The sequence below is a fragment of the Prinia subflava genome, chromosome 9 (genome assembly GCF_021018805.1).
Source record: "Prinia subflava isolate CZ2003 ecotype Zambia chromosome 9, Cam_Psub_1.2, whole genome shotgun sequence".
Classification (NCBI taxonomy): Eukaryota; Metazoa; Chordata; class Aves; order Passeriformes; family Cisticolidae; genus Prinia; species Prinia subflava.
In genome coordinates, this window is record NC_086255.1 from 27,946,363 (window position 1) to 27,962,702 (window position 16,340).

General features: G+C 39.7%; 1 protein-coding gene across 6 annotated transcripts in view; it reads right to left on the minus strand.

Annotated features, from left to right (window-relative positions):
• CCSER2 (coiled-coil serine rich protein 2) overlaps positions 1-16,340 on the minus strand; it is a 62,141-nt gene that overhangs the window by 21,654 nt on the left and 24,147 nt on the right. For all 6 annotated transcript variants that reach the window (XM_063406050.1, XM_063406053.1, XM_063406051.1 and 3 more), the window contains 6 exons: positions 12,499-12,589; positions 9,323-9,485; positions 7,994-8,165; positions 2,676-2,759; positions 1,715-1,801; positions 126-224 (listed from right to left, as the gene is read on the minus strand). In XM_063406050.1, the coding sequence (XP_063262120.1) occupies positions 126-224; positions 1,715-1,801; positions 2,676-2,759; positions 7,994-8,165; positions 9,323-9,485; positions 12,499-12,589 (696 nt within the window). The remainder of the gene's footprint in view (positions 1-125; positions 225-1,714; positions 1,802-2,675; positions 2,760-7,993; positions 8,166-9,322; positions 9,486-12,498; positions 12,590-16,340) is intronic.

The window sequence follows — 16,340 nt, forward strand, 5'->3', positions numbered from 1 at the left end:
TCACACACAGCTCAGAATCTCTCGAATCTCTTAAACAAGGCTGCTTGTGTGAGAGCCAAGGTTACAGAAGAGGAGGAGGAAAGGCAGAAGGAGGTACCCGAGCACCAAGGGCCCACTTTACTCACAGAACTCCTCCTCCAGGAGGTTTGCGTGAATTTATCGGCACGCGCGCGCACTGCCCCTGCAGGTTTGTGACTGTCCTTCTGGCAGTTACATCTAGTGGCCTTAATCACCCCCCAAAAGAGAAAAAGAAACAAGAATTAGTTAGAAATTAACCAACTGAGCCTCTTGAAAAGCACAGCCAAGGCCCAGTGGTCAAACATCAAGCATGACTTGACTGTAGAGAACAATAGGATTAAACTGCAGAAATCACTATTTACAGTGCTGCACAACTGCTGCTTTTCCCAAAGGATACTGAGAGGTAATCCAGAATAAATACTGACTTTTGGAAAGAGTTTTTTCACTTAGATTTCTGAAGCACTGAGCTCTTCCAAGTCATCTTTCAGTCATTAAAAATGTAAGTTTTACCCATCTCTACAGCAGAGTTCCTCTGCTGCACCAGTTGCAGGTTACTCCAGCAATCAGGTACGTGACTGAGCAGGGAAGGAGAAACTTCCTTCAAGGAATTTCAGCTGATTTCAAAGAGTGAGACTAAGTGTAGCCAAAACCCAACACTTACTGCAAAATGCTAACAAACAAGGTAATTTGGTTTGGTATGCTGTGATCTGGGATTCTGCTGTTTAAACAGCAGAGCAAATATCAAATCTTCGTATTTCAGTTTTGTTTCAGAGGGAATGTTCCCAAGCCAGAGAGGGAGGGGATGAAGGCCACAGCTCAGTTTATTGCACACACCCACAGAGGCACATGTTTAGCATTTTATTAGAGATTATGGTGAAACAAGTACTGTCTCCAGCTATGATAAATATGGTGTGCACCTCTTGGCATCTCATCTACCCTGCCTGTAGGATCTTGCTGTGGCTTGAAATGTCTTGAAAATGTGGGGCTGTTTTACAAGAATTGTCACAGCAGGCGAATTTACCAGAACCAAATGCAAAAATATGTATGGCCAAATCCAAACTCAGAGCAAGAGCAAAAAGGTAAAAGGCACATGTGACTTTTGCTTGAGGCCTTGTTTCTCCCGGAACCTAATTTACACTGAAGTGCCCCCATAACTTGTTCTTAGTTGCCAGATTTAATCTGACTATTCTACTTGTTTTGTATTGTTTCCTAAAAAAACAATCACCTTAGACAGCTATCTCTCTCAGCTTTAAATGTTATGGTGTAATTCTTTATTAAGATAATGGCCAGTAGAGAAAAGGAGAGGGAGAAAAAACAACAGTAACAAAAACTTTATGCAGAATGATAGGCCCAATCCTTGTCCATTTTTAAAACAATTTAACTGTAGCCTTATCTACTCCTCACTGTTATTTTTGAGCAGCTTCTAGAATTCTATGTTCTAAACTGTTTTGGAAATTAAATACTTGCAACAACGTTATAAACATCTTTGCTTAGTGCCACACAAAATCATGACCAGATTATGGAATTAAAGATCCCAGGAGCATAACCTGGGCAAACCTACCTTTGTTACAATTAAGGTAAGAAAGAGGAAAACAGCTGTCTAAGCTCTCTTAAAGCCTTCATCAGTACTGTCTATTGAAGTTGCACTCTGCAGTGCACACCTGGGATTTTGCTAAACATTTTGGATTATACTTACAAGCTGCTGCTCTAATTGGTTGATTGTTTCATCCTTTTTCCTCAGCTCATCTTTAAGTTGCCTGATCTCATTGAGCAGATCATCCATCTGCAACAAAACAGTGGTTTTCTGAGAGGACTGCATGATCTAAAGCAACACTTCCACAGGATGTGTGAGATCAGACACGCCTGGAGGGACGGCAGTGACACAGCACATGCTTTCCTCCTCCCATTCACACAGAGAGGGGCTGCAGACACACAGGCTGAAGAGTGAAGAAACTTGACTAAAAGTCCACTGGAGAGGCCAAATTCAGCTGACCCACTAAATGTCCAGGGTAAGTAAATCAGCTGCCTTCCACTAAATGTCCAGGGTAAGTAAATCAGCTGCCTTCCACTAAATGTCCAGGGTAAATAAATCAGCTGCCTTCCACTAAATGTCCAGGGTAAGTAAATCAGCTGCATTTTGAAGTAGTAATTCATCTGTTGTGCAAACAAGTGACATTACGTAGATGAACATGCCTAGTCAGCAAACCCTATCTAAAGTTCTCTTTATCAGCAAAAGAAATTACTGAACTCAGAGCAAGCATTGGATTTTAAGTGTTCAACTTAATGAAGTATTTATAGCCTTGTTATATTTCCAGTAAGCACTGTTTCCCTCACATAAATACAGAATCAGTGATCTTTGTCAAGTGATTTTACAATTAGGGCTGAGCAATGCTACAAAACCCTATCAACACAGAAAACACAATGTTACAAGTCTGCAACTATAAGAGATGATCCCATTTGCAAAACCTTCTGCCTTTAATACCTATTCTAAAACAATAAACTTGCCACTGACTTTGTGGGGTTCACCTAGGTCAGCATTTAAACAAGGAAAGGAGCAAGAAGCAATACTTCAGTAACACACAAGCTTTGGGATGTGTTTTCTAAACACAAAAACGGTTTGCATCTCTTATTCCTTAGAGTCAATCAACGTCATTTACCTTAAAAGTTGACTCAGGTTCTTGTGGTTCTGGACTCGATGGAACTGAGAATGTGATGTCCTGCAGTGACACATTTTCATCATTCTACCAGGGAACAAAAACAAGAACACAAGTTGGAATTACTTGTTGAAAGAGCAAGTTTCCTTTTCCCCCCTTAGGAAAGCTTCCCTTGCTGCAGCCTGTACAATGCCCAAGTAAAGGCCATGCTGCAGACACTTATATTTCATTTCTATAACTTGATAGAACTTTACATCTCCCAGTTTTTTGGTGCTGTTCTGGTTTGGTTGTTTTGGGATTTTTTTTTTGGGGGGGGGGGGGTGTCTGTTTGTTTTTGGGGGTTTGTTTGTTTGTTTGTTTCCTGGACTTTTATATAAACAGACTGTTAATTTTGAGAACAGTCAAGTTCACACTGTTCAGCTGTATTCTGTTCTCAAGTACCTGCTTGTCCCTTCCAGGCCCATGGCCAGCAAGGGAAGACTGATGAAACAGCAGTTTACACTCCATGGTATGGAGAAGTTCTAACACAGTGCTTTGAAATAATTTGCACAGTAATACCATAAAAACACAAATGTTATTTAGTTAAAAATATTTCTAAAATGCTAGAGGAAAAGTGCAGCAATTAGATTCCTAGAATTACTTACAGGTTAACAAATTTTTTTTTCCATATTTATATTGTGTTTTATATTTATCTTATATTACCCAATTGAAAAATTTCAGCAACATTTTGTTTTAAGCAACGATTCAAACAAATGCACAAACTCAGATGGTCACAGTTACAATTGTGAAAGAGTCATCCTGGGAATGGGAAAAAATAAAAAACAAGACAAACTACTTCAAGTAAAACTATTCTGCAGGGCTTTTCAAAGCTCTGTACCTCCAATATACCTTTTACTGCTATCGAAATGCAGGGAAGTGGAACAATAAGGCATTCCACAACAGCAGATTAAGACCTAATTGCAAAGAAGGTTAGTATGTCACACACTCCCTGGTGATTTCAATCAGTACTCCAGGCCTGTGCTACACCTGACTCATTCAGCAGCAAAGCAGGGATAAAGGTCATCTGCAGCAATTCCCTCACCACTGTGGTAATTATCTCAGTACACATGTAGAGAACAGGAACAACTGGAAAAGGAACACTTCTGACACTACCACGAGGAACCCAAGCCCCCATTTGAACACATGCTAGGATTCATCTATGAAATATCTCACTGTGCTTTTTGCTTCTTGCTCATTATATTGGTAAAATGAAACAGGAGAAACCAGCAAAACAGAGACACCCTCGTACAATAAAGAAGATATCAGAATTACCAGAAAGATGATAGAATTAGCAAAGAAAATGCACCTGGCTATGTGCATATGCTATTTTTGGTAGGCTAGAAATAAGATTAAGTATACCAAGACATCATCAAATTTGGAGACTTGGAGAGAACATATGCTTTAAATCTTTTGGTAAAGATACAATGAACTTTATATAGGTATCAGAATATTGTGCATCACACTACAACAGGCAATACTAAAACCTGCTACCTCTAACATTTTTACAGTAGCAGAATACACTATTTATTTTGGTATAACCACCTATACAGAGCAGTGGCAACTGAATTTTTACCAAGGTCTAGGTTTTGATTCCCAAGTCCAAGCTTTATTCAGCACTCATCTGAATAGAGTCCTTTGCTAATGGCATTTCTCTAACGATGCAGAAGCTGTGTTAAGTGGCCATCAAGCAGAGGGTGCTGCTCTCCTGCTGCCTGCTTGGCATTCCAAGTTTCATCCAGGCCATCTCAGTCTCCCTGCCCACTGTCAAACACTGCCACAGCGACAGCCTGACAGTTAAACAATGGCTTAAACCTAAAATTAATTTGACTTGCTATTGTTTGTTCATCACTTTTGGTTCTGTTTCTTTCAAGCACAATTAAATCACTGAGATGCACTATTTTGTGGCTAGTAAAAATAGTAATTCTAGGGGCAATTTATACAACTTAATGCATGACATAAAAACATCTTTTTATTTTGTAAGTCTGTTTCTTTCTTAACTTCAAGCTTCTCATAGACAAAGATGAATCTCTCTTGTGGATCTCACCATATGCATAAAGAAAAGAACACAATGAATATGTATTTCAAAGGTACACAAGTGACTTACTGATCCAAAGCCTCAGTAAAATGTACTGATGCATTTAACAACGCTGCACTACATGGTTCACGTTTTCATTCACATCTCTTCATACAAATGAGCCATATCTGATAAGCTACAGTGAAGAGCTGTGCTTGAAAAATAGAATTTCATTTCCATTCACAAAAGGTAAGTTGAAATGAAACAGTTTTTTAAAAACCTGCCTCCCACAGAAAAAAGATCTCACAGCTCTGTGAAATACTTCATGTTTCAGTCCTCCCCACAAGGGCAGCAAGTGCTGATCTGAGGTAAAGCAGGGTGGTTGCAAGTCCTTGCTGGGTTACTACAGAGGATGGTCAATCCTTGCCAAGATCAAAGGCACCAGGGCAACAGAAATATTTAAAACTGTATTAACACATTAGCCTCCACCCAGAGCAGCAAGTTTATGAAATTAATTGAGGAAGAAGAAGAAATTGTTAAGATCAGAAGAAAACTTATTTCTTAATAAGCTTGCAAATGAAGTACCTTGGTCAACGTTTAAGAGGCATTAACATTTACATGTTAATTATTACTAGAATTAGACTTCCAAAACATTTTCTTCTTACAGCACAAAGTTAGCACTCCAGTTAAGATTAAAGAGAGAACCCTCTCCAGCAGTGCAGCTGTCTGTGAATATGGCTGCACTTAGCACAAGAACAAGCTGCATTTTTCACTCCATACAGGTTAGTATAACACTACTGAGAAGCCAGAGAAGGTTATACTCAGTACTGTGAAACTTCTCAAAACTGTTTGAGACACAAATATTGGTGATTTCACTGTGTGAGGGCACAGGGGGAAGGCAGTGTGTGAGGAGTAAGCAGGCAGCACGTGTACTGCTGCCACTGTTATCCTGGTCACACAGAGCTCAGCCAAGGCTCTGGCACTCCAATAACTATTTATTTTTCCAAGCTGAACTGGGAATGCAGCACCAACCCCACGCTGCTGCACCTCTGCTGCTAGCAATCCTCCAGTTTGTTTATATCCAGTTATGTGAGCTCCAGTCACAGCAATGAATCCAGCACAGCACATTAGGTCTCCCCAGGAATCTGCTAGGTATACATTCATTATGTGCTGTGCTCTACGCTAAGTCACGCTACAGCTGATGAGATAATTGTATAAAAATGAATTTAATTACTAACTCTTCCTATTTTACTGTAACTGTTCCTCTGAGACCTCATGCCTAAGTCCTGAGTACAACTCTATTTCTACCTATCCAAAATAAATATTACTGCTGAATGTCACAGCTGGAAAAGGCAACATTTAAATGTGTAATATTGGTGGAGAAGAACTTCTGCTTCCATAATAAAACTGGAATTTGAAAGCAATTGACTTTGTACCTTGATTTTTATATTTTTCAAGAGTCTGCCTGTGATCCAGTCCTAGTTCAGAGGTCAGAATGCTAAAGTTCAACTAACTGTTTTCAAAACTATATTCCTGTTCCTGTTCAAGAAGTAAGAAAGAATCGTGGTATTCTTACTCATTCCTGTTAGTATGAAGCTCAATGTTTACAGTAAAGGCTTAACACTTTATTGTAATGAAAAAATATTTCATAGATATTTTTTGCCGTAATTGTTTAGCAAATTAAGGCAGCAAAGGTCTGAAGTTTCCCCCTCTGTAGCAGGTTAATTTACTTTTACATTACTATTCATGTTCTCTGATTAAAAGACTGTATAATACACAGGAGAGTAGAATAAATATTACAAGTCCAGTGATGAGTTTTGGAACTGGTGAGTCAAAACAGGGTTGGTTAGGTCATGAAAATACAGCCAAGTATGCCTGACAAAGTTTGAAGGGAAGAACAATACCTGTTATTACTAAACTCACTGTTACAGGGAGGAAGGATCAGGCATTTGTCAAGACAAGGAGCAAATTTTGAAAAACGGGCATATTAAGAGCAACTGCTTCATTCTGTGCATTTAAGTTCTTTTCAAAAAGTTAATCTGAGCTACTTGAGGCAAGGTTTTTATTCTGCAGCCTGGCTATTGTAAACTAGATGAAGATTTTAGACATGTTACTCTGCAGACCCATACACTACTCAGCTGTAATGTGCAAGCCTTTACACCATGAACCACACACACACAGAGCATCCATCAAGCTGCCAAATTGTCCTTGTGTTAAAGGCACTGAAAGCCCTAAATAAAAGTACCCTGCTACCTCTGTATTAATGCCTGGGGCTGCTGATGCAGCCCAGCACTCAGACATTAGGTTCTAGGAACACACCTTCCCCTTCTGACACTGCATTATTTTTGTTACAATAGTTTTTCCCTTGACAAAACCAGGAATACATCTCAATACAGGAAGCAAATGCTCACATTTCTAAAAGGCACAATCATACCCTTGAATTAGCCTCAAGGTTGATTTGCTTTTTCTCTTGTGGCGTTTTGTTTTAGTGCCTTACTTTCAAGGCACGAAGTTTTTTTCATTACATTATCCTATTAGAAAAGAACAGCAATGAAGCTGGTATTAAAAGACAACATCACACAAACATTTTTGAATGCTAATCTGTATATGCCTCATGGACTGTTCTTTATTATGGTAACAAAGGAATATTTGTAGCTGAAATGCCATACTTCTGTGAGTCATTTAGCAATTTACCAACTCCCACAACTTGCCAAGTTTTGAGGTGCATTGAAAAAGCTCCTTAAAAGCTTATGACAATTTCATAACATAGGAAGGTTAAGTTTGAGCACTTCCAATAGAGATGACCCAGTAGGATTTGCTAAGCTTCCTGTCAAAATACACAGAACAGATGAAAAGAATGAGGAAAACAAAGCCTTAAGAAAATGCTATTAGCATTGACTTGCTGAATACAAGTTTAATCAATGGGATCAATTTTAATATCTTTTAATTTATTTTTAACTCCCAGCTTTTTTGAATCTTATTGGATAAAGGCCGCTTTTCACATCCACTGATTTTCTTTTTTAATTTGACATTTCCTCAGAGAAGTAAAATTTAATATTGAATAGACATTGAAAATTTTAGCATTTAGCATGTTTTGTAATCAAGGTAGAAACGGTACTATTGGAAATGGCAATCAAAGGTATAGTCACTGTCTGGAATTGTATAATTCAGTGTATAAATGAAACGCCAATATGCTAATAAGACACAAACAGAATGCAAGGCCAGTGCCCAGTTTATTTGCCTGCTGTGGCCCCTGTGGACAGCTCACCTGGTGCAGCAGCCTCTTGAGTTTGAGGAGCTGGGTTTTGACGGCGGTGCAGTCCTGCACCATGTGCCGCAGCGTCATCTCGTCCAGCATCACCGTGTTCTCGGCCAGCGCCCGCGGCGCCGCGTAACCGCTGCCCGCCCCGTAGCTCTCCAGAGCACCCACTGCAGGCTCCCTAAAAAACACCCAAAAGAAAATCACAGATGACAAACTGGAGTTCTGGTAACTGCTGTCTGCCCCGTAGCTCTCCAGAGCACCCACTGCAGGCTCCCTAAAAAACACCCAAAAGAAAATCACAGATGACAAACTGGAGTTCTGGTAACTGCTGTCTGCCCCGTAGCTCTCCAGGGCACCCACTGCAGGCTCCCTAAATAACACCCAAAAGAAAATCACACAGATGACAAACTGGAGTTCTGGTAACTGCTGCCCGCTTTGTAGCTCTCCAGGGCACCCACTGCAGGCTCTGGGTAGTTTGAACCCCTAAAAAACACCCAAAGCAGAAACACAGAGATGACAAACTGGAATTCTGGTAACCACTGCCCACCCCGTAGCTCTCCAGGGCACCCACTGCAGGCTCTGGGTAGTTTGGACCCCTAAAAAACACCCCAAGCAGAAAATCACAGAGATGACAAACTGGAGTTTTTGTAACTGCTGCCCGCTTTGTAGCTCTCCAGAGCACCCACTGTGGGCTCCAGGCAATTTGAACCCCTAAAAATCACCCAAAGCAGAAAGTCACAGAGATGACAAACTGGAGCTGGGCAGCGTTTGGTAAAAAGGAAAGTGTTATGCAACGTGGGCTATACTTGCATACTGTGGGACACAGCAGAAAATTAATGAATTAATCTGAAAATGTCAACAGTGTTTCACTTAAATACAGTGTTTTCCTTTTCACTCCCCAAGACCTCTCTCACACTATAAACTACAATACTGTAAAACCAGTTAGTTCAGCAGAATTTCTATAAACTGTCATTCAACCCTTTAAAGACTATAAGGTTACATTTACTTTACCAACAAATTAAACTGAAAGCTGCCCAAATTTACAAAATGCAAGTAGTAAGACATTCCAGTGGTTTTCCATGGAACACATTAATTTCCATTTAATTAACATGTATAATATTGTATCAACATGAGCAACAAGTACTTGCAATGAAAACAGAAGCATAAGTTTTAAAAAGGAATTGTTATAACTCTCTGTGGTGCTTCCACTCAAGACATACAACTATTCTGAAAATGTTGTACTTGTACTTCGTATCACTTGAGACCCCTTAGTGGCAGAAAGGAATTGCTCCCTGGGGCTTTAAATGTTTGTGAGGATATAGGAAAGTGCTTTACCTGTTCAAATCATTTTTACCATGGATATAATGGTCAGTATGGCCAAGATGATAGTGCTCCTGTGTATTCCATCGCTGCTGTGGTGCTCTTTTCCAGAACCCCTCTTGATGTTGTCTCGCATTTCTGTCTTGTCTGTCATAGCGGCTCATATTTTCACATTCCTCTACAGAGAGCATAATGTTTTTAAAAAAATTGTATGGCTTGTTCCCAGGACTTTGCAAATAAAATATTAACTATGTGCTGGTAACAGATGCAGTTTAAAGTCTGTGGGGTTTGTTTTGTTTACTTTAACTGATCCAGAACAGTATGAATTTTAGAAGTGTCAAGCAGACTGCTGTAACAATGTCACATTTTTATTAAAATATAAACTTTTTACAAGAATGAGAGCAACCTGTAGCAGAAACTAAAGAATCCAGCTTTAACAGTGTTTTGAGTTTAAATGGAAAATTATTTGGAGGGGAGAGAGATTATGGAAGAAATTAAAGAGTAACAAATTCCTGACTTTCTTACTGATGGTATCTCCAGGCCTTTAACAAGTTCTAACAACACACAAACACAAGAAGACAACATTGTAAAATGTAAATACCGTATTGCAAAAGAAAAGTTTTGTTGTTTAAAATACAGATATACCTCTTCCTATCCACCTTGTTTGGTTTCCAGATTCACAGACGTTTAATCTGTATTCACCTGGACAACCAGCATGATTTAAAACACGGAAACCAACTGATCTCTTTAAAACACCAACTTCTGCAAAGCCACAGGAATTCCACAAACATCTTAAGGGAACAAACGCTAAATTTGGCAACAGCCCGGAAACGCCGGAGAGAAAGCCAAAACAACTTCTAGGCGGGCAGTCAGAGCCAGCAAACGCAGCCCCAGCCTGCTCCTCTGCCAGCACACTTGCTGCTGCACTTACCCAGGGCTTTTCCCTCACTCTGTCATGGTTTTGGGGAGCAGCTGCACCGGGGGAGCAGCGCTCGCCGCCGTCCCCGCTGCGCACCAGGGCCCTCCTCCCGTCCTGCCGCTTCCAGGCAGCGTCACCCTGTGATTTCCACTGCCTCCTGCTCCCTGCGTGCCTGGGCAGCTACAGCTGCTCCTATAAATAGCGGCATCCCGGGCTCCAAAGTGAAACCAGCAGGGTTTCTCAGGGCCTGGAAACTCTTAGGAGGCTGACGTCAGCAAAGTCACGCATAATTATGGAAAAAAGTGGTGGCAAAAAGTGCTAAACATTACTAGAACAAGTACTCATACCTGCAAGTCACTTTCTATCATCTAGAAAATAACCAAAAAGTTGCATAATAAACATTACTAGAACAAGTACTCATACCTGCAAGTCAGTTTTTATCACCTAGAAAATAACCAAAAAGTTGCACAATAAAATAAACTTATTCGCCTTAACTAACAGGAGATTTATTTTCCTTTAGTAGCATCTTTCTACAGGTCGTAACACGTAAAAATTAACAACAAAATAAACCCTCAGTAAGTTTACAAGCAATTAAAATTTTCAGCTTTGGAAAAGTAAATATTGAGACACTGAGTAAAGACAGGTGCAGATTAACCAAGGAGAAGTTTTGCTTTTTCAAGTGGTCATGTTTACATAAGGGAAAACCTGGAAGTGGCTTTGGAATTCTTCTTTTCAGATCTTTGCTGAAAATAGAGATTTTTCAAGATAAGAAGCAGATACCCAGTTCATGCCATATTATTTTATAAGGAAACATAACCTCTAAAAAAATGTCAAAACTAGCAATAATTAGCTTTTAATGTTTTTGTGGCAAACATTCACCTTTAAAAACACACCCTTCCAGCAGTTTTTAAATGAATAATTTGTTGTGGGATTACTGATGCAAATGCAGTGCACGTTTCATATAAACAAGGAAACTTATGAGAAATTGATCTACCCTTTAAAATTGCTTCTCAGTTTTTCCCCAACAGAATTAAATTACCCCTGTTGAAAGAATATGCCTAAGGCTCGCATTGTTACCCATTCTGGAAAATTAACTGAAAAAAAAGTAAAAAATTCACACCTGTCAGGGTTGAAAAGCTGCATACTTGCAGTGTGCTTAGTCATTTCACACAAGCACTTTGAAAAAAGCTCATTCTGAGGTTTAAAAGATTAAGTACTGCATTTCATATGACACAACGTTAAAACACAATGTGCTACCTTCATGGTAGATGGAAAATTGTTTTATTTACTGTAAATTTGGCTTCATATCTAACATACACACACGAGTCTTCATCCAGACAAGTCAGAGGGGCTCTAAAAAACCCCTGAATTTCCCCCAGTTTCAGCAAGCAGCTGAATTTACACAAAACCAGTCAAGCCCTCTTCATTTCAGTGTCTGTTTGCACTGAGTAGGGCCTGACAGTGCTCCACATTCAGCATTTCTGTTCATTTGAAGATAGACTGGCCTCCACTGAACTTGGACGTAAAACTAATACCCATATTCACATAACAACAGCTCACAATAATAACAATACTCATCAGTCCTATGAGCAGCTCAGGAATAAACAGAGCAAACGCCTCAAACTTTTCCAGTCTGAGATTTGAGAAAGTTCAGACGTAATTTCCTTTACCAAGTTCATTCTATTCTGAATTTATTCTATTTCAGGGGCATCTAGGTACCTTAACCTTCTCTGAAAAGTCTGAAAAGTCTGCCAGCACCCTCATTGAAAGCAAGAGTACATAACAATTTGAAAACACATATCTTAAATTTCACATCTTCTGCCAACCTGAAGTGTAAGTATACCTATTAGGAGATACTGTCATTTTGTAGAAGAAAACAATTAATTATCTCAAAGAATTATGTTGTCATTCATCAAAGCTAAAAAAAATACTATCTCAGCACTTTCAAATATAGCTGACTCATGAGACTGAAACCCTAACTTAAAGTTTTGAAATTGATTCTACAGAAATAATTTTAAGATAAAAACCGGTGTGAAACAAAGTTGCACTTTTATTCAAGGCTGTATATTTCTATATTCAGAATTCTTCAAATGTAAGGGTTGTGCTTGGGGAAACAGAAATATCTCCCTTCCTGTTGAGTTGTTACTCAAGAAAGGGTTGTTACTTTAAAGAAAACACCCCAATTTGAAGAGTGCATTGACTTTTTAAGTCAAGAGTCAGAAGAAAGCAACTCAAAAGTCTCTTTCACAGTGAGACTCCCTGGCTGCCTTACCTTTGTCACGAGGTGGGTCCTCGGGCAGGTCCACATCAAGCATGAGATCATCATCTTCAAGATCACACGAATCAAGATTATTCAAGATATCCTGCAGGAAAGGACAAGTGAGACACAGCTGCCTCCAGGACACTTCATCTAGCCTGCTGTCACAGAAAGCTTTGTTACATTTTTACTGTGCACACTTCAATGTTACCAGCAGCCTCCTCTCCTCAGCCTTATTTGAGAGCATCTATACAAACAAGATCATCACACCTCTGCAAATATGACACAGTAACAGTGCTAGAAGAAACAACGATGGATTAAAACAATTTTCTGCCTGACGCCTATGGAATACTCTTAGGACTTTTTTATTCATTAATATCCTGCCCTCTCCACAGTTGGAAGCATTTTGAAACTCAACTACTTTGTTTACTTGGAATTCAAAAACAGCTTTGTGAAGAGATGATGTTAAATCCCTTATTCCAGCTTTCATATTATCATGACATCATTGAAAGGAAGTGAGGGAAACCTATGTTACCCTGACTTTTTGGGACAACAAAGCTTTAAACCCCTGTTATGAGTGCCAAACTCTTCTTCTTTTTGCCTTTCAGATTGTGGTTCATATGAAGCTGCTCCTGAAGGGACTAACAAACCATCCCATTGCATGGGTATGCTAATGGCACAAGAAAAATGCTATGAAGTGTTAGTGCTGAATTAATCATGCTGATTAAATATAGCCAGGTATATTAAAGGACCGCAATGAGGGCAAGCCCAGTCAGTGTCTAAAAGACAGAGACTGACCCCTCTTGCTTTAAGAATATCAGGAGCAGGAGAAACTGGGGAGGTCAAAGCTGTGGAACACCCAGCTGACAGTGCTGCCAGCACTGCTGGACAGCCACAGCAGCCTGGGCAGACTCCTTTCCACTCCTTTACTCCAAGAAATCTAAACTTATTAACACCAAGAGACTATCATACAAATCAGGCCTGAGGAAACTCCTTTGGATATCCAACCCATGAGTTCCCAGTAAAAGTCATGCATTTGAGGCCTGAGACCAGACTCACACACTTCACACTGGCCTCTTTCCTAACAGCAGAAACACAGATTTTTCTTACATTTACTGGCTACCCCTAAAGGTGATGCCTGGACCCAATATTGAATCATTTACCACATATCAAGTCAAATGAATGTTTTATAATTATTTCTCTTGGTGATGTGATCATTAAATACTTGAGTGAATACTGGCACACAGGCTATGAACACACTCCACAACAATATTTCCTTGCAGAGCCACCCTTTGCTGCCTATCATTTGTTAGATTTGCTTTGTCACAGATGCACAGGTGAAAAGGAAGAACATTAACAGGGATTTGTCTGAAATGTTGCTCCAGCTGCTCTTCAGCAGCCTTCCAACAGCACTCACAAAGCACTACTGTATTTTATTATAAATGGTGACAAAGAGCTAAGAATATTTTAAGATTTTTGGGGGGGGCTTGGGTTGTGACATAGAACATGAAACATTTTGCATTTCTGCAGGGCAAGTGATTTATTGACTTAGAAGGGAGAGTGTGAGATGAAAATAGTTAATATGCACTTTGTAAAACAGGAGCAATGTAAAGGAAAGATGGGATACTTGAGACAAAACCACCTGTTTTTGTCATATTTCAAAGTCCTATCTGAATTGGTTTGTCCACAAATAGCATTCTATGCATTGACAAGAAAAAAACAGGAAAACCTACAGCAAGGCATTGGGAATAAAAATAATTCCAGCTCTGGAAAAGCTTCACAAAAAAATGGAAGCCATTTAAAGGAAACATGGATTTAATATTTGGGACAACAAAATGCCTGTATATTTTTGCTACTTTTGCTTCCATTTATTCACATTTTTCCAGGAACCAGGAGCTTTTAAAATAATGCATATTTTTTCAAAGAATTCTGCAAAATACAGGCATGCTTGAGAGGCAATTCTGGTTTTCTAGTTGATAAATTATTTCTATGCCACGCTTTCATCTTCCAAATTGCTGTGAACAAGCATTATTTTCTTCTACTGCAAGAACTTTAATGAGCATGACAAATAAAATGGAAGCAGTGGCCACAAACACAAAAGAAAGTGGAAAAGCTTTGCCATTGCTGTGCAAATGAATTTAAAATGCACAATATAAAAACACAATATGCCAGAATGTTTACTAATAAACCTAGATAAGCCCCCTTACTATCTTTGAATCAGAACTTTGGAAGTCTAATGGTGTCATAGAAGGTCAGTATTTGAGATTCCAGACATACTTTCCTGTCAACAGCACACTTCATTATGCTTCCCTAATTACACATTCCTCACCACACTGAGGAAAGGAAACTCCATGCTACAAAAAACCCTCCACAACTGCAAATACCAAGACTTTGTAATCACTGGGCCATGTGTGAATGCACTTTGAGCACTTCCCCCTGCGAGCTGCTTGGGAAACACAATATACAAAGAGCTGTCAGCACTGTCATCCTGAAATAGCCATAAGATAAAGCACAAGTTTCATCACCACATTAGTGCGTTAAAAAAATAAAATTTAGATGCTTCCATTGTTATTCTTTCTACTGCGTAAAGAACTGCAGGTAATTACATGGCAATACTATAGTTAATAATGTGTGCTTAACAGCAATTAGCATCATGAAGTGATTCAGGGCAATGAGCTCAAACAGAACAGGAAATAAAAAAATTCTTCCAAAGTGCATCAGCTCCAGCCCTACAGAATATTACATGTTTCAGCAATTATTACAAGTTACAGAAAAGGAAGAATTCCATTCTATTTGTATAGGTGAAAAGAGCAATGTATATTAAAAGTGGTATGACTTTCACAAGGCTGATTCAGCACTGGATTTTCAGTCTGGTACAGCCTAGGAAGAGATTGAGTTTGGGACTGTGAAATCCCAGGTGCAACCACAGTGCTGTCCCCAAGCTCTCTCTCCACAGAGCTTTTCCACTGGCCACAGGCAGTGGGGCTTTGCTGGCTTCCTGCAACAGCACAGGGAAAGCAGGAGGTGAGACAGATGATCTGTGGGTAAAACCTGAGTAACCTGAGCACCCCAACAGCAGGGAGCCCCCAGACTGCACGAGGAGAGGGGAAAAGGGCAAGGCACACCACGTGTGTGTCACAGCACTCTCAGCAAGTTCACTCCAATGTTCTGCAAATCCTTTCTGCAGTGCCTGTCCTCAGATGCTGTGTTTAGCACAGGTCCAGCAAGCACACGCCAGCAGCTCACCCACACCAGCTTGGGATTTCACCCAGTTTGTTGGAGGAATGGGGCCCAGCACCTCTTCCTGGAGAAGCACAACAACATCAAGACCACTGCTTTGAAGAATGGGGAACTCAATGCAGAAGAGCTGCTTCTGCTGAAGCAAAACTTCAAATTTCATTGTAAAATAATGTCCAACAATCAACTGGAGTGCAAAATATTCTTTTCAAAAAGTTCATTTTCCAAAAATCCCTCATGCAACATCCTGAGGAATCATAAGCTTTTTCATCAAAAGCATCATAAGCCTTTTTTAAACTGAAGAGCACCATTTTTCAGTCCAACCAATCTGAGTTCAATTTCGCTTAACAGCTGGACCTAGGCAAGAGGCCTGATTCTCAGCTTTCCCACTTCTTGCACCAAGTACTGTAAGGTTATAACGCAACCAAAGTAAAGCATTAAGTGCCCAAAATAGAAGGCAGAAAGATTTTTGATTTTTCTCCTTACTAGACATAAAAATGTTGACCAGTGAAAGTTTATAACACAATGTATATCACAATGAAATTTAAAAAAATTATGTCAGGCATTGAGGTTAGTGCAGAAATGCAAAGCCCTCAAACAATGTTACCAGAATTGAGAAG